This window comes from Accipiter gentilis, chromosome 6, assembly GCF_929443795.1.
Source record: "Accipiter gentilis chromosome 6, bAccGen1.1, whole genome shotgun sequence".
Taxonomy (NCBI): Eukaryota; Metazoa; Chordata; class Aves; order Accipitriformes; family Accipitridae; genus Astur; species Astur gentilis.
In genome coordinates, this window is record NC_064885.1 from 12,902,397 (window position 1) to 12,921,086 (window position 18,690).

Here is an 18,690-nt window from a genome sequence, read left to right on the forward strand (position 1 = left end):
GGGGAGGGCTTGTGGGGGCTGGGCTGTGCCACACCATGCCATGCCACACTGTAGGAGCAGCTCCTAACCATCCCGAGCACTGCCCTGGCAAGGTCTGCAAGGGCTAAAGCAAGCCCAGGCAGCAAGAACAGGCAGGAGGCAGCACAGGCAGGGCAGGGGCCAGTGCCGAGGTGTAAATCCCCTGGAAAACCCTGTGACGGAGCTGGGCTTTTCTGCATCACCACAAATGCAGGGAAGGATGCTGGGGATTTGGGCTAGTGAGGTGTCCCTGTTGGTGCATGAAGGAGAATGAGCAGCAGCGCCTGCTCCAACTGGTGTGCGAGCATGGAGGATTATTTGTTACAGTCAGCAAAGGAGAAATTAAACAGATGTGTATAGAAACCTCCCTTTGCTTGGGACCAAAGTTTGCATGTAAGGTGCCCTAGTGTTTTCTAAAATAAGGTTTTTATATGGGCAGGAAACGTGGAGTGGGAGCAACAAGTCAGCCTGGAAATTCAAAAATGATTGGGAAATAATGATTAACTTAATCTGAGCACCACTGAGCATGCACAGCTTAGTTCTTCTCAGCAGAACTTCAACAGAGTCACCGGTTTAAGGTTTTTTTATGAGCACCCAGTTCATTGCAGACCATAAATCTCACCATAAATGTATCAGGAAAATGAGGAAATCAGGACAAGGTAGCACAGAACAAACCTCTCGGTCCCCAGCAGCCTTGGTGCTCCCACAGCTTCTGCCCTCCATTGCCTGCCCCACCTGGTAAACAGCACTATGCATGGGATGCTGCAGGATCAGTCCCGGCCAGAGTCAGCGTGATGTCCCATCCTGTCCCACCCAGTGCTGTCCTCAGCTTGAAATAATCGGTGCCAGTTACCAAAACCCATTTTTTCTCTCTCCCCTTTGGGCTTTTGGGCCATGGGTGTTCCTGGGCACAGAAGCATCCCGGGGGAATCCCAGGGGATCATCCCAGATGGTTTTTTTTCTCCATCATCAGGAGTTTGTTTCCAGCCTCTGAAGCAGCGCTGCTGGGCAGGTTCCTTCTTTGGGCTGGCCTTCAGAGAGGATACACCAGGTCCGGGTCTGCTCCACACGTGCCGTGCCGGCTGCCAGGGGTGATGGGGAACGTGTTTATAGTAAGGGATGCAGCATGTCCCATCACACCTCAGGAAGCCACGCTCATTGATGGACCTTATTATTTAGGCAGATGCTTTCTTATAGAATAAACTAGAATATGCTTGTGGTGTTAAAATAACAGCATGCTGCCAAGAGCAGGATGGAACGTCATGGTGGGCTTGTGCACAAAGCACATCCCTGTGTGGCTTCAAGCGCCCTCATCCTTACAGTAACCATCTGCGGTAGGTTTGGTACCCATGATGTTTCCTTCCTTTCTGAGCTCTGCTGGAAAGGGTTGTTTTCTGAAGCCAGGCTGTACCCATCCCCCCAGTTTGGTTTGGAGCTGTGATGTGACCTTCCCTGAAACACCTGGGCAGCATGAAGGAGCTTTTTGCCCCCCAGAGCAGATATTGGCTCCTTCCCCTCCAGCTCTTGGCGATGCTGTGCACAAGCTGGCAGTCCCATCTCCTCCATACTCAGTGGGTTTCTAAGCCCAGGGTGAACTAGTTTTTCTTGCTGGGGTGAATATGGGCACCATGGATTGAGGATGCTGCAGTCACCTGGGGTTCAGCAGACTTCCTGTCAGCCCCCTTTCACCCCTGCATCATTCCCTCAGAGCATCCAAAGAGCCGTCCCAGTCTCTTGCACTGAGGCTGCCAGCCGGGTTGGTGACCCTGGTGTTCCCAGAGCTGTGGCCAGAGCAGGAAATCCTCCAAAACCCTTTCCTGACTCCTCTTTCCCCATGCAGAATCCCCGCTTCCCCGGCAATCTCCAGATGTCTGACCGGCAGCTTGACGAGGCAGGGGAGAATGATGTCAATAATTTGTGAGTGTGGGGCAGGGGCAGGAAGCAAGGGAGGGGGGTGGATGCAGGCAAGGTGGCACAGCACTGCCCAGCCTCACCGGCAGCACAACCGAACCAGGGACTGGACCTTGCACCTTCTCCCCAGCCCTGCCACGGGTGCTGGGAGTGGGCAGAGCCCCTGGGCAAGGCTGGTGCATCCACACCGGAGCACCTGCTCGTCCCTGTGGGGTGGCATCTGGCAATGGGTTGAGGCCCATGGGTGGCTGCGGGGATGCTCCCCAACGATTCGCATCCTTTTTTCTTAGTTTTCAGCTGACGGTGGAGATGTTTGACTACCTGGAGTGTGAGCTGAACCTCTTCCAGACGGGTAAGCCCCTGTGCTGCCCTGCCAAAGGTTGGGGTGAGGGGTCTGGAGGGGCTGAGCTGCATTTGGGGGAGGCTCCGGGAAGGATGCTGTCTGAGAGCATCGCAGCTCATCTCTTTTCTGGGCACTTCACCCAAATTATTATTAGTTGAAGTCCCTGCATCCTGTGCTGCCTTGTGGCAGCCCTGCGGCAGTGCCATGGGGCTGGCTGCATCACCCCACCCCACTCCTCACCACATGCATCACTTCCACTGCCCACACTTTGGACTCTCCCACTCTGGCAGCCTACTTGGGCTGAATTTCTTCTTGTCTTATTCATGGGCTTGCGACAGGTTTTGGTTTTTATTAGTGGAGAACACAAGCTGCCGTGGGTGTTTGCGGCGGTGCTGGAGCTGGGGGAGGCGTGGGTGCACCCTGCCTTTCTCCTGCCCTCCCGCGCAAGCAAGCAGAGGGGTAAAAACAAGCCAGTCTCAACCCTCTAGGCTGTCATGCACCTCTGCACGCTCGTGCAGGAGCAGGTTTGGGGTAAATTAAAGCAATTGTGGGGCAAACCTTCATCTACTGCGTGCACCAGGCTGTGAGTGCTGGCAGGACAGGGCTGTGTTTCAATGGAACTGGAGCAGCACCCTTGTCTCCTGGCCGCACGCCGGCACAGTGGGCCAGTGCCAGGGCCCTCATATGTGCAGCGCAGCCCCATCCCCAGAGCACTCCCAGGAGTTCTTGCTGCTCTGCCCCTTGGAAGGGATTTGCTGGATGGAGGGAGATGAAGCTGCCACCTTCTCCAACCACCCTGCTAGCCTGCCTGCTGCACCAGCACGCTTTGAGGGCAGGTGTCCCACAACTTGTGGGAGACCCGCAAGGCTGGACCATGAAGATGGTCACTGGACACATTTCCAGCAGCCTGGCATCCCATGCCCCAGGCTGGTCCCAACCCTGCCAGAAATACCTTTGTGCCCTGGTGTTGGAGGATACATCCTGCAACCCTGGCACAAGATGCAGTTTGACGCAATGTGGACAGAGGATTGTGGACATGAGGTGCTGCCAGCTGCTCACAGGTGGTTTTGGAGAATCTCCTCACCGGCACGCGTGGCACACTCGAATGCCAGTGGGATGGCAGTGATGGGCAGAGCACAGGGGCTGCATGTCCTCGGGGGGCTGGGAGGTCTGCCTGGGGACCCGACTGCGGCTCAGAACTGGGCACCTCCAGCCCATGGTGCCAGGCTGAAGTGTTCCCAGGCCTGTGTGAGAGTCCTGGGTGGGAATTTCCACTCCTGCTGAGCTTGCAAACAGCTGCGGGGTGGTGGGCTGGGTTCCCAAGGGCCAGCAGGTGTCTTGCTGTGGGTGATGGTCTCTTGCTCCGGGTGATGTTTGTGGATGTGGCCAATGTGGTGTGGCACCTGCTGGAGCCTGATCCCGTGCTGCTTCCCCGCAGTGTTCAGTTCCCTGGACATGTCACGCTCAGTGTCAGTGACGGCCACAGGGCAGTGTCGCCTGGCCCCACTCATCCAGGTGATCCTGGACTGCAGCCACCTCTACGACTACACCGTCAAGCTGCTCTTCAAGCTCCACTCCTGTGAGTGTCCCCAGCAGCAGTGCCTTGGGCAGAGGGGGGACACAAAGGGCGACACCGGGGGTCACCACCCTGCTCAGGCTGGGCTGTTTGCCCCCTCATCTCCTTCCCAGCCTTTTTCAGAGGGTGAAGGGAATCACCAGGGCAGGGAACAAGGAGGTGCAAGTGCTAGGGGACCAAGCTGCCCCAGGAGCCTGCGCTGCTGGATGCCCGTCAGCCATGGGGACAGTGCCCACCAGGAGCTGTCCCAGGTTTGGGCAGGCACTGGTGCAAAATCCACATCCCCCAGGACCTTGAATTGTGGTGGCAGCTGCCTGAACACCAGCTTGCTGCCTTTCCCTGCCCTGGGGTTGTCTGGGGTGGGGGCATGATCCCCTCCTGCAGCAGGTTGCTGAACCCAGAGCATTCAGACCCTGGGAGGAGGGAGACCATCTCTGGGAAAGACCCATCCCCTTATGGCTGTGCTGATGGGTTGTCCCCTGATCCATGCTCCTTCCCAGCATGGGGATGCCCGGTGACATTTCTGCTTGCTGCTTCTTCCAGGTCTGCCAGCAGATACACTGCAGGGCCACCGGGATCGCTTCCTGGAGCAGTTCAGAAAGTAAGTACCCAGGCCCAGGGTGCTGGCTCTCCCTGCTGCCGGCGATGCTCCAGTGTGTTCCCAGGGCAGAGAGGTGCTGGAGCCCTTGTGCCAAGGCTCAGCAGATGAGCGATGGATATGGAGGAAGGACAGGAGTTGGTCTTGCTTTGGCATCTGAAATCCAGCCCGCTTTGACCTCTCGGCTTTCCCTGGAGCTTACTCCAGGACAACCGCTCCACTTGGCTAATCCACAGCTATTGAATTACCAGATAACAGCATTATTAATTCTAATGAGGTGTTCAGCTGCTGACGGCATGTCTGATGATTTAAAACCCTCAAACCCTTTAATTGCAGTTTTAAATGCAATTTGCAGTTGTCGTGCTGAGATGAAAGTCTGGGCTCGGGCTGAGAAGCCAAGCAGGGGGTGTTGCTGGTGAAGACACCCCAGGGATGCCTTGGGCTGGGTATTGGATGAGCAGGGTGCTCAGCACCCTTAGCAGCGTTTTCTGCTTGCGATGGGTCCATCGGCTCTGTCGGGAGAGGGATGCATTGGTAGGAGCCTTGGGGTAGGAGCATTTGAGCAGCATGTGGAGGCTGTTTGAGATGCTGCTGCAGAATGGTCTGCACAAGCCCTGGAGCGGGGGGGGGGGGGGGGGGGGGGGAAATTGCAGTCATGGTGCTGGGGGCATGGGACAAGGAAAAGAGATTTTTCCTCCAATTCTGTTGAGTTTCCAAAAAAATGCCAGTTGCACAACTCTGAGGGAGCTTGTTGAAAGGAGCAACCAAAAGATGAAACCTTTAGGTGTTGCAAAGCTGAGGAGGAATCCATGAAGAGACTTGCAGAGAGCCTGGGTGCCATGGATGCTGCTGGGTGCTGCAGTGGAGCTTTTGGGTGGGAAAAGCCATCCCTGCAGGGACACAGACAGAAAAAGAAAGGATAAAGCTCGTGGCACCTGTCAGAGAGATTTTAAAAGCAGTGGATAAAAGATGTAGGAGGAGAGAACCAGAACTAAGTTATGGTCACCCGATATGGTCACCAAGACCTAGGACATGAGGGTGGCTGTGGTGCTGCTAGAGTATTGCCCAGAGGCTGAGAAGTGTTATGGTGCTGGTTGATAAAAAGGGCTCCAGGGAAAGGGGAGGGAGGCAAGCAGAAGGGCTGACCCAGCACTTGGCACAGCAGGGGAACAAGGAGTGGGGGAGGGTCTTCATGAAAAAGACAGCATAGGATGGGGTGGGTGCTGCTGCGTGCAGGAGGTGGGTGTTGGGTTCGTGAGAGACCATGAGCTGCTGCAGGGTGATGTGCAGTGGGAGCGAACATATTTATTTCCAAAAGTTCTGGGAAAAAATGGAACAACCCTGAAAAATGCAGATGACACACAGCTGAGTGGTGCAGTCGATATGCTGGGGGGAAGGGGTGGCATCCAGAGGGACCTGGACAGGCTGGAGGAGTGGGTCCATGTAAACCTCATGAAGTTCAACCAGGCCACGTGCAAGGTCCTGCGCATGGGCCAGGGCAATCCCCAGGACCAGCACAGACTGGGGGATGGATGGATGGAAGGAAGGAAGGAAGGATGGAGAGCAGCCTTGCAGAGAAGGATTGGGGGATACTGGTGGGTGGAAAATGAGACACGAGCTGGCAATGTGGGCTTGCAGCCCAGAAAGCCAAGCAGCTCCTGGGCTGCATCACCAGCAGCGTGGCCAGCAGGTCGAGGGAGGGGATGCTCCCCCTCTGCTCCGCTCTCCTCAGACCCCCCTGGAGCACTGCAACCAGCTCTGGGGTCCCCAGCACAAGACACACATGGACCTGCTAGAGCAGGTCCAGAGGAGGCCACCAAAATGGTCTGAGGGCTGGGACACCTCTGCTATGGAGAAAAGCTGAGGGAGTTGGGGCTGTGCAGCCTGGAGAAGAGATGGCTCTGGGGAGACCTTACTGCGGCTGCTCAGTGCTTAAAGGGGGCTTACAGGAAAGAGGGAGAGAGACTTTTGACCAGGGCCTGCACCAACAGGACAAGGGGCAATGGTTTTAAACTGAACGAGGGTGGGGTTAGCTTGGACATAGGAAAGACGTGTTGTATGATGAGGGTGGTGAGACACTGGCAGAGAAGCTGTGGCTGTCCCATCCCTGGAATTGTTTGAGGTCAGGTTGGATGGGGCTTTGAGCAACCTGATCTACTGGGGGATGTCCTTGCCTATGACAGGAGGGTGGGACTGGATCATCTTTGAAGGTCCCTTCCAACCCAAACCACTCTGTGAGTCCACAATCCTATGAGATGTGAGGGCAGGTCCCCCCTGGACTAGTAACTGCACAAGGGAGAGGAGACAAATGGTCAGGTTTTATACCAGGAAGTGTCTCAGGGTGATCCCCAGTGGCAGTGCTGGAACCGGTCCTCTTGCTGTATTTTAAATGAGGTCGAAAAAGAGTGAGCAGTGAAGTGCCATGGCCTCTAGTATCTGATTATCTAGGGTAGTCAAAACAAAAACTGGCTGCTGAGAGCAGGGGGAGGATGTCATGGTGCTGAGGGACAGCTCGATTCAAGGTCACAAACTGCAAACCAGTGCCCATGGGAAAAACACCAGGCACGGACATCAGCAGATAGGGAAGCTGTCCATGGGCTCTGACCACGCAGGGCAGAGACCTGGGGTAGGGTATCAACAGTGCTGAGGTACTGACTGGGAAACTGGGGAGGCTGGAAGGGAAGGGAGCCATGAGTGGCACGGCTGGGCACTGCTGCTCCTCCCCAAAATTGGAAATCCTGCAGGGAGGTAGCCCTGCTCCTGGGGGAGATGCTCCTGCAGGGACCTGAATGTAATGGTGCAGACGTGGCCTCCAGGCAGGAAGCCCCCAACCTTTTCATGGCCGGGGACATAGTGGGAGCAATGATGATGTTTCTCAGTTGTCCCTTCAAGCTTTGGCTGTAGTGAGGACAGCACAGGGAGGTGGCTGTACCTCGGGGTGACCAGGTGCAATCATTCTGCTGCGGTTCATGGTTTTACAGACTCACAGAGTGGTTTGAGTTGGAAGGGACCTTCAAAGATCATCCAGTCCAGCCACCCTGCCATTGGCAGGGACATCTCCCAACTAGATTGGGTTGCTCGAGTTTCAGGTCCTTCTCTCTCAGGTCCTGGGTTAATGGGAGAAAGCCTTCAGCAGTCAGTTTTTTCCACAGGTGGGAGGCTGGTGATGGGGTCTTCCCAGGACCTGCTGTGGGTTTGGTGGCAGCACACACCACTGTCCCTTCCAGCACAGTGTGGTGGCCCGGTGACACCTTCCTGGAGCCAGGCGAGGGGTTGGAGCTACCCACATTTGGGGTGGGGAGTCTGGGTTGGGCAAGAGCCATCCCTAACAATTCTCTGCCCCTTGCAGGCTGAAGGAGCTCTTCTACCGCTCCAGCAACCTGCAGTACTTCAAGCGGCTGATTCAGATCCCGCAGCTGCCAGAGGTGAGACCCCGTGGTCCCAGGTCCCAACGCTCGCTGTCCCCATGGCCAGGAGCAGCAACGGGGCCAGTGGCACTGGGAGAGTTTCCGAAAAGGGTCACCTGGTGCCTTGCCTGGCTTCCCTGGGGCCAGTGGCAAGGTGGGGGTTGTGGGACCTGAGGCTCATCCTTGCATCCCTCCCTGGGTGGGATCCTGCGGGATGGAGCTGCCCCTCTGTCCGGGGGCTGGGATACCCTCTCTCACCAACCCTGAGCCCTTGCCAGGATCTGTCCCCATGGGTCCTGGCTCTGTTCCCATGGGTCCGGGCATGGGCAGCTCAGCACTGGGGCAAGATTTCAACCAACTGTGCCCAAAGCCCTGCGGCAGTGCCGGTTCTCCCCAACCCAGCCACACTCCTCTCCTTCCCCAGAACCCTCCCAATTTCCTGCGTGCCTCAGCGCTGTCAGAGCACATTAGCCCTGTGGTGGTCATCCCTGCCGAGGCATCCTCACCTGACAGTGAGCCCATCACAGACCTGGTGGAGATGGACACGGCCTCACAGGTGAGCCACTGCTGCTGCTGCACTGCCTGTGCCCCTTGAGCTGCGGAGAGGACAGTGGGTGTCCTTCAGCTCTGAGACCACGGTTATTTCTCCAAAACCATGCCATGGTTGGGGCTGAGACAGTGGGGATGGCCTCAAGCACTGGGGAGCATCACTGCAGGGGGCCGTGTGGGTGCTGCTAGGTCTGAGCCAGGCTGAGTTCATCTTGTGGTGCTTCTCTTAGAGGCTTGGTGCCCTCCAGTGATGGCTGGCTGGAGGTGTTTGGCTTCCCAGCATCGCTCCTCAGCTCTGTGTACTTGCATTAGGACTTCATGTCCCTCTCCACCAAGGGTTGTCCCCAGGTGCTGAGCGTTTTGGGAGGGGAAGGGGCTTGCAGTGACATGGCTTTGGGGATCTTCTCCCTCCCCAGGAGTCAGGTGGGGACAGACCAGAGATGGTCCGTGTTCAATGTGTTCAACACGTTCAACGCCCTGGGAGCAGCAGGGGGGATCCAGCCCTGGTGTACAGGCAGCACAAGCAGGCAGCAGGCCTGCCAGCTTGTGGGCTGGCTTGGTGGTGCCACCAGGAACATGGAGGGGACAAGGGTTCCAGAGTGGTGGTGGGTTTGCTCCAGGTCCGTGCTGCTCCTCTTCCCGCAGAGCCTGTTTGACAACAAGTTTGACGACATCTTCGGCAGCTCTTTCAGCAGCGACCCCTTCAACTTCAACAGCCAGAACGGGATGAACAAGGATGACAAGTGAGCAGTCCCAGTTATGCCATGGAGGTGGCCAGGATTGGACTGGGAGCTCCCTTCCCATCATGGCACTGCAACCGCCTGCCAGGCTGCTGCAACACAGCAGCTGCAGTGGCACAGGGGATGCCTCCCCTCCCAGGATGTGTCCCCATGGTACTGGTGCAGCTGGTGGCACTGAGGACATACCCGGTGTTTCTCCTTCCCAGGGACCGGTTAATTGAGCAGCTTTACAGGGAGATCGCAGCCCTGAAGGAGGAGCTGGAGAACTTCAAGGCTGAGGTGGGTGACAACCATCTGGTGGTGTCACATGGTGAGCACCTATGTGGCAGTCCTGTGGGAGGATGAGACCCGGCAGCTCCCACTGGGAATGGGGCTGGTGGGGTGGTGGCTGTGTCCCTGGGTGGGCAAGGCGGTGACCCTGTCTGTCTGTCCTGCCCTGTCCACAATGGCTTCTGCATCCTTGGCACAGCCTTCACTGCCCATATGGGGGGTCCCTAGGTGTGCTGGGAGGGACTGCATCCCTGCTGGGGGGGCCAGGCTCACCCCCACTGCCCAGCATCCTCAGTGCTTCACCCTGCTACCTTTGGGACTCTGTGGGATGCTACCCAGGGGGTGGCCACCGGATGGTACCGGTGGGCATCAGGCAGTGCTGGCAGCCACTGAATGGCGCTGGGAGCTGCCCACCTGCTGTCCCCGCAGAGCGCACGGGGTTCGGTGCAGCTGCGTGGTCGTGCCAGCGAGCTGGAGGCCGAGCTGGCCGAGCAGCAGCACCTGAAGCAGCAGGCACAGGACGAGAGCGAGTTCCTGCGTGCAGAGCTGGAGGAGCTGAAGAAGCAGCGGGAGGACACCGAGAAGGCACAGAGGAGCCTGACAGAGATCGAAAGTGAGTAGGGAGAGCCAGCACCCAGCTTGGGGTGGGGGTGAGCTGCAGGGTGGGGGTCCATGATGCTCACCTTGGCATCCCTGCATGTGTGGCAGGGCGGGCACAGGCCAATGAGCAGCGCTACAGCAAGCTGAAGGAGAAGTACAGCGAGCTGGTGCAGAACCACGCGGACCTGCTGCGGAAGGTGGGCTCCCCGAAACCCCTCCAGACATCCCCTTTCCCAGCCATGCCCCCCCAACACTGGGGATCACTGAGCTCCCTCTCTTCCATCACCAGAACGCAGAGGTGACCAAGCAGGTGACAGTGGCCAGGCAGGCCCAGGGGGACGTGGAGAGGGAGAAGAAGGAGCTGGAGGACTCCTTCCAGCGGGTGAGCGAGCAGGCTCAGAGGAAGGTGAGTGGGTACGAGGGTGTCAGGGGAACTCCCCCATGGGGCACCGGCACCAGCAATTTCTCTTCTTGCCTGCAGTCTCAGGAGCAGGCAGAGGTGCTGGACACGCTGAAGCGGGAGCTGGCAGCCAGCAGACAGGAGCTGCAGGTCCTCCAGGGCACCCTGGAGTCCAGCACACAGGTGAGAGCCCATGGGTGGCCCCTGCCACCCCAGGAGAGGCATTTCAGGTGAGGGGGAGGTCTGCCTGCTGTCGCGGTGCCTGGGTGAGATGTTACCCATCCAGGCATTACCCACTGTTGGCCTGATAACCAGCTCCCTGTCTTCTTCTTCCCCACATCTAGGGGGTTTCAGCAATTGTACCGGAGGTTTAACACTCCTGGGTGCAAGAGTGTGCCAAGTAATGGCCTTCAGCAGCAGGGATCATTGAACAAAATCCCTGCAAGAGCAGGGTCAGGCAGGGTGGCTCTGCCCACTGTAAAACCCAGGCAGGGAGCCTGCTGTCACATCGCAAGTGTTTGCATGGGCTTGCTGCATGCCAGAGGATATTTCATGCCTATGGAGCTGTGGAGGAAAGCAGGGGCTTTCCGGCTCATTGTAGAAGGCAGAAGCTGGCAGGAAAATTGAGCTGCCCATCTCCAGGGTGGGCAGACACTCTGCAGCAGGACGGGGATAGGGCAGAACCAGCTCCAGGGCTAGCAGCCAGCACCCTTCATCTGCTCCTCCATCAGGATGCCGACTAGTCATAATAAAAGTGAATTTTCACTGATAGAAGTGAAAGGGCTCCCCAGGGAGCCTCAGCTAGCCCCAGGTGAGGCCATCAGTGCTGCAAGGGTGCTGCCAGGCAGCAAGTGATGCAGGGATGATCGAGGTGGCCCAAGCCTGGACCATGAACAGGTCCCCAAACAGGAGGGTCACTCTCGGCACAGCCCTGACCACTGTTTCATGCCCACTCAGGCAGGAGCGGAGCAGAGCACCCGGATCGCCAGCCTGGAACAGGAGAGGGACAGCCTGAGCCGGGCAGCGGAGCAGCACGGGGAGGAGATGGCCGCCTTGCGGGCTGAGCTGCAGCAGCTGCGGGACACGCTCAGCCGCGAGCAGGAGAGCAGCAAGATGGAGCTGGAGACATTGCAGACCCAGCTGAGAGACAAGGTACCCCAGGGGCACTGCGGGCATGGGGCATCCCCCTCCGTGGCAAGCTGTGGGGGTTCAGCAGTGCTGGAGGCAGCAGTGGGGTGTGGGGGTGATTCCCAGCTGGTGCGGCAGGAGCCGTGACACCCACGCCGGCTCGGCAGGAGAGCAGGGAGCAGGCACTGCAGTGGCGCCTGGCCGAGGAGCAGTTTGCCCTGCTGCAGAGCACCGCGCGGGAGGCAGAGCGGATGGTGCAGGATGCCCTCGGTCGCCTGGAGGATCCTGCTCACATTGGCTGCACCGGCTCAGCAGGTGAGTTCCCTGGCACTCGCCAAACCCGGCGTTATCCTAAGCCAGAGCGCAAAGCCCCCCTCCTTGCTGTCCTCTGAGCCGTGCCAGCGGCAGAGAGCAGCCATGCTGCACACAGGGACACCCCGCATTTGAGCCCTGCCTGCTGTCTGCCTGCAGATTACCTCCTGTCCAGAACGCTGGCAGCCTCTGAGTGTGTGGACCGGCTGCAGGACGCACACAGCAAATACCTTTCCAATCACACAGGTGAGAGCCGGCAGCCCCGGGCAGGGGCTGGGCTGGGGGACAGGGGCAGCTCTGGCACTCATGGGCTGGGCGGGCAGTGCCCACTGGGGCTGAGGCGTGTGCCTGCTCTGCCACCGCAGCCGTGGGCTCCCTGCTGCCCTGCCTGGCCCTCTTCGCCCACCTCGTCAGCGACACCCTCCTGCAGGGCAGCGCTACCTCCCACGTGGCCCCCATGGAGCCCGCCGACCGTGAGTGCTGCGCGACCGACGGGGCCGGCAGGGGCTGGGGTGGGCGGGGTGCTGGGTTGGACACGGACTAGGGTGGGCAGGGGCCACAGCAGGCAGGGGACCAGGTGGGCAGGAAGCTGGGGCAAGTGGGATGCTGAGCTGGGCAGGATTCTGGGGCAGGCAGGGGCTGGGCGTCTCAGTTGCCACATGCGGTACCCTCAGCCTCTCGTGCTGCCCATGCAGGTCTTCTAGAGATGTGCAAACAGTGCGGCAGTGAGGCCGTGAGCTACCTCAGCGCCCTGCAAGACCCAGCGACAGTGGAGGGCGCCGACTGCAGCCTGGTGATGACTTGCCTGGGCCAGATCAGCGCCATTGGGGAGGTGGGTGCCCCAGGAGGGCTGGTGGGATGGGGTCAGGCTGTGGCAGGTACCGCCGCAGGGGCTGTGCCACCCCTGGATGGTCTCTTTTGTCCCATCACGTCCCTAGGAGCTGCGGCCCAGAGGGCTGGACGTTAAGCAGGAGGAGCTGGGTGACCTGGTGGACAAGGAGATGGCAGCAACAGCGGCGGCCATCGAAACGGCGGCTGCCCGCATAGAGGTGAGGGTTGCCACTTGCTGAGAGGCACCCATGGGCGCTGTGCCTGCCAGGACCACTGGCACAAGGCCAGGATGGCGCACGGCGTTCAGTGCTGCCTCTCCCCACTCTACCAGGAGATGCTGAGCAAGGCACGGGCTGGTGACACTGGGGTCAAGCTAGAAGTGAATGAGAGGTGAGTGGTGGCTGGGGTGCTGGAGAGAGATGGGCAGGCAGGATGGGGCTTGCTGCCGCAGGCAGAGCGGCTGCACCACGGCCCTGGGGTCTCCCTCCCCACAAGTGAGGCTCAGTGGGGTTTGTCTCACAGGATCCTGGGCTCCTGCACGGGCCTCATGCAGGCCATCCATGTCCTGGTCCTGGCCTCCAAGGACCTCCAGAGAGAGATCGTGGAGAGTGGACGGGTAAGCTGGGGACTGGGATGCAGGAAGGGGTGCGGGCAGGGCATGGGGCAGCAGGTGCTTGGCCAGCTAAGGGTCACCACGCACTTGCTGGGGACGTGCTGCTCCGAGCCTTGGCCTGCTGGGGGATCAACGCCAGCTGCCGGGAGCTCCTGCCCCAGTCCCAGCGTCTCACTCCGGCTGCAGTCCCCAGGGTGTCACAGAGGTCCCTGATCTTCCTTCCCACGTTGGGCACCCCTTACCCCCCAAGTTCGGTGTCTCCCCAGCTCCCACACACATCCTAAATGAAACCCTGACTTACTCAGTTCCCCCGAGAACCAGGGTTTGGGGGGGCCCAGGCCCTGCCACCCCCCTGTCCTCAACATGTGACCATGCCTTTCTCGACGGCAGGGTGCGGCGTCCCCCAAGGAGTTTTACGCTAAGAATTCCCGCTGGACCGAGGGTCTCATCTCTGCCTCCAAGGCTGTGGGCTGGGGTGCCACCGTCATGGTGTAAGTGCCACTGTCACTGGAGGGGGGAGAGGATGGCAGGGTGCTGCTGTCCCCACAGGGAGGGGACGGGGGTGGCGGGAGGATGCCCCAGCCCCTCTCTGCCCTCCCACAGCGACGCTGCTGACCTGGTGGTGCAAGGCAAGGGGACATTCGAGGAGCTGATGGTCTGTTCCCGGGAGATCGCGGCTAGCACTGCCCAGCTGGTAGCAGCCTCCAAGGTAGGAGCCCGGCATCTCGGGAGGCTCCTCTGCTGCTGCCTGCATCACCTGGCAGCTCCCCCTCCGCCGCCTGCACTTGGCTCTGGGAGAGATGCTCTGTCCCTGAGCAGGAAGCAGGAGGGCTGCTCCCCTGGCCATGGCTTGGGGTGACCCTGGGGCACCACATGGTCACCCCAAACCATAGGGGTGGTCTGCTTGCCCAGCAGGGCCTAAGCACACCCCTCCTCGCTGCCCCGGCAGGTGAAGGCAGACAAAGACAGTGCTAACCTTTGCAAGCTCCAACAAGCCTCCCGGAGCGTCAACCAGGCCACGGCTGGTGTGGTGGCCTCCACCAAGGCTGGGAAGTCACAGGTGGAGGAGAAAGGTAAGCATGGGGCTGCAGGAGCATAGACCTGCCCCGAAACCTCTGCTCTTCAGGCTCGCCGTCTTCAGTTGGCTGTGCCCCGGTGGTCTCTGCCTGTGGCTGCCCCTTGCTTGCTGTCTGCGTATCCCACAGTGGCAGACCCTGCCAGTGGCATGGGAGCTGCCAGGGGTTCTGAGCAGGGGAGTGGAGCTGGAGGGGGCCCGTTGGTGTCTTTCTCCACAGACAGCATGGACTTCTCCAGCATGACGCTCACCCAGATCAAGCGGCAGGAGATGGACTCACAGGTATGAGGTTCTTCCATGTTTTGGGAAACTCATCTGCTGCTGCCTTGCTTGGGCTAACAAGAGGCTGCCTGGGCTAGGGGAGAGGCAGGTGGGGGCACCCTGCCTGGCTGCCCGACCCCAGGCAGCACCAGCTCGTGGGGAAAGCCCAAGATATGAAGGCAACAGATGGGTTTCCCCAGGAGCCGCGTTGCAGTTGGTCCTCGAGCCTTCCCTGACACTGTGCCCATCACAGCACAACAGCCCATGACCTCCCCCTGCTCCTGCGTGCCTGCCGGGCTGCCCCGCAGCACCCACCTCCACCTGGCATGGGGCATCCCCGGGGAATTCCTCTTCCCTGGGTGTCCACTTGGGCTGTTCTTTCTTCACCTGCCTGCACAGGCAGCACCCACCTGAGCTCGATCCCCTCCACAGGATCACTTGCCATCAGAGCGCCTGTGGGATGTACCTCGGTGGTCTTTGAGCTCGATAGCGGGGAGATAGTGGGTTTGAGACAGCGGTGGCCAGCCCAGCATGGCTCTGTGCCAGCTGGAGAACCCAGGTGCTGAGCCAGGGCTCAGGGTGACCATGGCGTGCATGATGTCATTCAGGTGCGGGTGCTGGAGCTGGAAAACCAGCTGCAGAAGGAGCGGCAGAAGCTGGGGGAGCTGCGCAAGAAGCATTATGAGCTGGCAGGTGTGGCGGAGGGCTGGGAGGAAGATGGTGAGTGGATCCCAGTCCTGCTCCCAGTGGGAAGCTGCACCGGGAAGGAGTGGGGCAGGATGCCGAAACCCTGCCTGCAATCCAGGCAGTGAGCAGGCATGGGTTCTGCTCTGGCTGGCGTAAGTGGAACCCAGGGATAGTTGGCACATGTGGGCAAAGCCACAGGGCCCCTGATCTGTGCAGGAGCCTGTGGGACCCGCATCGCCCCTGGGCAGTGTGCTCGGGTGCTACTGGGGCACTGCCGCCCTGCAAAGCTCTGGGATCCCAAAGGGATGGGGCAGAGGGATGCTGAGGGGGCACCGTGTTGCTCCACACCTCCTTACCCTCTCTCCCTCCTCCAGCTGCAGATTAACACCCGTGGTGGAGGCAGCCCTCGGGGGACACCCCCAACGGCAGGCTGCGACCCAGCTCAGTGCGGCCTTTTGGGAAGATCCACAATAAACCGGTGCAAAAGCCACCCCGAAGCACACGTCCTCCGCGTCCCCTCTGCCAAGAGCCGCCTCCAGCGCCGGAGCACCAAGAGCCACCTGGCGAGACCCCGGGGCCAGGAGCAAGGGCTTGCCGGCCTGACGCCAGCTGCAAACCGCACGTGTATTTATTAGAGCTGCTTGGGGTTGGGGGGGGGGTGTCTCCAGGGGGGGGTCTTTAACCCTTTAGTTTTGTTTTTGCACAGATTTTTGGAACTCTTTGAGCCGGCTCTGGCTGAGCGAGAGCATTCAGGTTTCTTTCGCCTCTCGCTGCTTCTCCAGCCTTAACCCGGTCCCTGGCTCAGCGTGAACATCCCCCCCTGCAAAGGAGCCTGCTGTGGTGCCAGGGGCCCCAGGGGTGCTGCCGGGTTGGGAGCCAGCTTTTGGGGTGCTGCTGGGCTTGGTGCTAGGTGTGCTCCCCCCTCCGGCAGGGACACCGAGTGCCTTTGGCCACTGCAGGGTAGGGGGGAGCGTTCCCATGGGACAGCCCAGCTGGTGAGACCAGGGTGCCGGCAGCAGAACTGGGAGCAGCCGGCAGTGAGGAGGGAGTGGGGCGGACAGCGGGAGTCATCCTGCCTTTAGGTTCTGTCCCCCCATTCTGGGTCCCAAAAATGCCCCCCATCCCTGGAGCTGGGCTGCCCTGCCCCAACAGATCACTGTGTTCATGCCAGCAATAAACCCTCCGCAAGGTGCTGGGCACGGGTTTGGGCAACTGTGGTGCCACCACACAAGCCACCAGCTCCTGGGGATGGGGGGTGGCTCTAGGGCAGCAGCACAGAGTCTTTGGGGGGCAGTCAGGGTGCCCCAACACCAGAGCACGCTGAAGCCAGAGCAAGCAGCTCCCCATGCCCGCTCGCTCTGGGCTGGTGCCACCCCTCTGTCCTCGCCACCCTCTTTGGTGCATGGGGGATTGGTGCTGGCGGTGCCATGGGCAGGGGCAGCTGTGGGGCTGGCTCTGGCCGGGGAACCTTTGTGCCTTGGAGCAGGGGTCTGGGAGGGCAGGGGGGTGTCTGCCAGCTCCAGCCCCCCACCTCATCTCGCTGCAGCGGGGACAGTGGCATCAGCCTGCGCAGCAATGTCCCCGTCCCCCACGGCCACTCCCATGGTCCTGCTGGTGCCCCTTGCAGGGCCAGGGTGTCCTTGCCAGCCTGGCAGCATCGCTGCCTGCACCCTGCCTTCAGGCAGCTGCCGCTTCCTGGGGAGGGGGGGGACGGGGGGACACAGCCAGACCAGCCCCCTCAGGGTGCTGGGGTGCAGGATTTGGCCTTTCTCACTTTAGGAAGTGGTGGCATTTCCCAGAGTGGCTGGGCTGTCACTGCATGCTTTCCCAGTGATGTCCGTCAGCCCTTGGCTGGCAGTCGGAGCAGTGGGACCCTCCTGCACTCCTATGCCCAGCTAGGCCATCACCATGGCCTCAGGGCTGCCACCCGCTATGCGCAGGAGAGCGCAACCATTCACCATGCAGGGACCTGGTGGCCCCGCATCCCCCAGCCAGCCCTGCTGCCAACACACCCACTCTGTGCCCCCAGCCTGCTGGGGACCCCTTGGGGCTCCCCCTGACTCCCCACACGCTGCCGCGGCCGTACCCTGACCTGCACCGGCTCCCCTCTGGATGCAATACCAACCATCCTGTTCCTGCAGAACGCGAGGAGCCCCCAAACCCTCCCTGCTCTTTTGGGCAGGGGGGGGTCTCACCTGTGCGGGGTACCCCCAACTACCTCAGGCCTCTAGGCTGGGTCAGGGCCAGGGGCCGGCAAGGGGGTCATGGGGGCGGCAGGGGCTCGGGGACAGTGGCATCGCTCTCAGCCGAAGCCACTTCTCCTTTTTGTATCTCGGTTGGGTGCTGGCGGGGGACAAGTGTCCCCCACACGGTCCCCGGTGCTGGCGGCTGGCAATGGGGATGGCGGGGGTTCCCCTCCACTGCAGGTTGGGTTGGTTGTTGTTTTTTTTTTTCATTGTACGATAATAATTACTACATTGTGTGTTTTCGATTTTTCAATAAAGCCTTCAGCCCAGCCCTGCTGGCTCCCGGGTGGTTGGCAGCTGGGCTGTGTCACCATGGGGGTCCCACGGCTGTGCTCAGCCCCCTGCAAAAAATAACTTGGGGATGTGCTGTTGAGGTGACCCGGGTGATGTACTGGTGATTGTGTCCCCCTCCTGGCTCTGTCCCCAGGGCCACCCTGCACATCATCTGTTGTTCCTTGGGAGGGGACCGGGACCTGGTCCCTGCTCAGCCCTGAGGAGCAGGGGTGGCTTTAGCCTCCCCACCACCCCGGGTCCCTTTGGTGACACTGCAGTGGGGGGGGGGGGGGTGCAGAGCACCCTGCCCTTCCCAGCTGTGCTGCAGGGTCACCCTGGCAGGGCCGTCTCATGGGGGTCCTGCTGCTGGATGGCCCGTGGGGGCCACGGATGGGGAGATGCTCAGGGGAACGTCCCCTCTCAGGTGTGACACTGCAGCAGGACTCATGCTCCCGGGGTGCCCTCCCACCCTGGGCTGCAGGAGGCCCCACGAGAGCCTGTCCCCACAGCGTGGTCTGTCCCCGCAGCCGTGTTCTGCAGGGTCCCTGCCATGGTCCCCTGCTCTGCAGGACACAGCAGGGCTGCAGGCAGCTGGTAGGCAGCAGGGTGGGCAGCACTCCCCTGGAGAGCTGTGTCCCCTGGGGACCCGGTGGCGCAGCCTGCCAGAATGTCCTTGCCACGGACTCCGGCACGGCGTGGGGTGGCTCGTCCCCAGCCCTGCCTTGCAGAGCAGGCTGCTGGTGGTGGCACCCTTCAGCCGGGGCAGGGGAACAGGGGCTGGCCACGCAGGGAGCTGCCCCTGCACCCACTGGGGACCAGGGACAGGCAGGTGCCGGACTGAGGCCGCGGGCC

At 60.5% G+C, this 18,690-nt stretch overlaps 1 protein-coding gene across 3 annotated transcripts in view; it reads left to right on the forward strand.

Annotated features, from left to right (window-relative positions):
* Nucleotides 1-15,966, forward strand: part of HIP1 (huntingtin interacting protein 1) — a 50,335-nt gene extending 34,369 nt beyond the window's left edge. For all 3 annotated transcript variants that reach the window (XM_049803386.1, XM_049803385.1, XM_049803387.1), the window contains exons 6-31: nt 1,859-1,935; nt 2,220-2,281; nt 3,711-3,851; nt 4,392-4,449; nt 7,796-7,871; nt 8,278-8,409; nt 9,048-9,145; nt 9,349-9,421; nt 9,842-10,025; nt 10,121-10,209; nt 10,302-10,418; nt 10,494-10,595; nt 11,370-11,564; nt 11,708-11,855; nt 12,012-12,098; nt 12,218-12,325; nt 12,548-12,684; nt 12,791-12,901; nt 13,015-13,073; nt 13,206-13,299; nt 13,687-13,787; nt 13,900-14,005; nt 14,246-14,369; nt 14,592-14,653; nt 15,241-15,352; nt 15,694-15,966. In XM_049803386.1, coding sequence (XP_049659343.1) covers nt 1,859-1,935; nt 2,220-2,281; nt 3,711-3,851; nt 4,392-4,449; nt 7,796-7,871; nt 8,278-8,409; nt 9,048-9,145; nt 9,349-9,421; nt 9,842-10,025; nt 10,121-10,209; nt 10,302-10,418; nt 10,494-10,595; nt 11,370-11,564; nt 11,708-11,855; nt 12,012-12,098; nt 12,218-12,325; nt 12,548-12,684; nt 12,791-12,901; nt 13,015-13,073; nt 13,206-13,299; nt 13,687-13,787; nt 13,900-14,005; nt 14,246-14,369; nt 14,592-14,653; nt 15,241-15,352; nt 15,694-15,704 — 2,664 coding nt within the window. In that variant the 3' untranslated portion in view covers nt 15,705-15,966. The remainder of the gene's footprint in view (nt 1-1,858; nt 1,936-2,219; nt 2,282-3,710; nt 3,852-4,391; nt 4,450-7,795; nt 7,872-8,277; nt 8,410-9,047; nt 9,146-9,348; nt 9,422-9,841; nt 10,026-10,120; nt 10,210-10,301; nt 10,419-10,493; nt 10,596-11,369; nt 11,565-11,707; nt 11,856-12,011; nt 12,099-12,217; nt 12,326-12,547; nt 12,685-12,790; nt 12,902-13,014; nt 13,074-13,205; nt 13,300-13,686; nt 13,788-13,899; nt 14,006-14,245; nt 14,370-14,591; nt 14,654-15,240; nt 15,353-15,693) is intronic.
* Nucleotides 15,967-18,690: the final 2,724 nt, after the last annotated feature.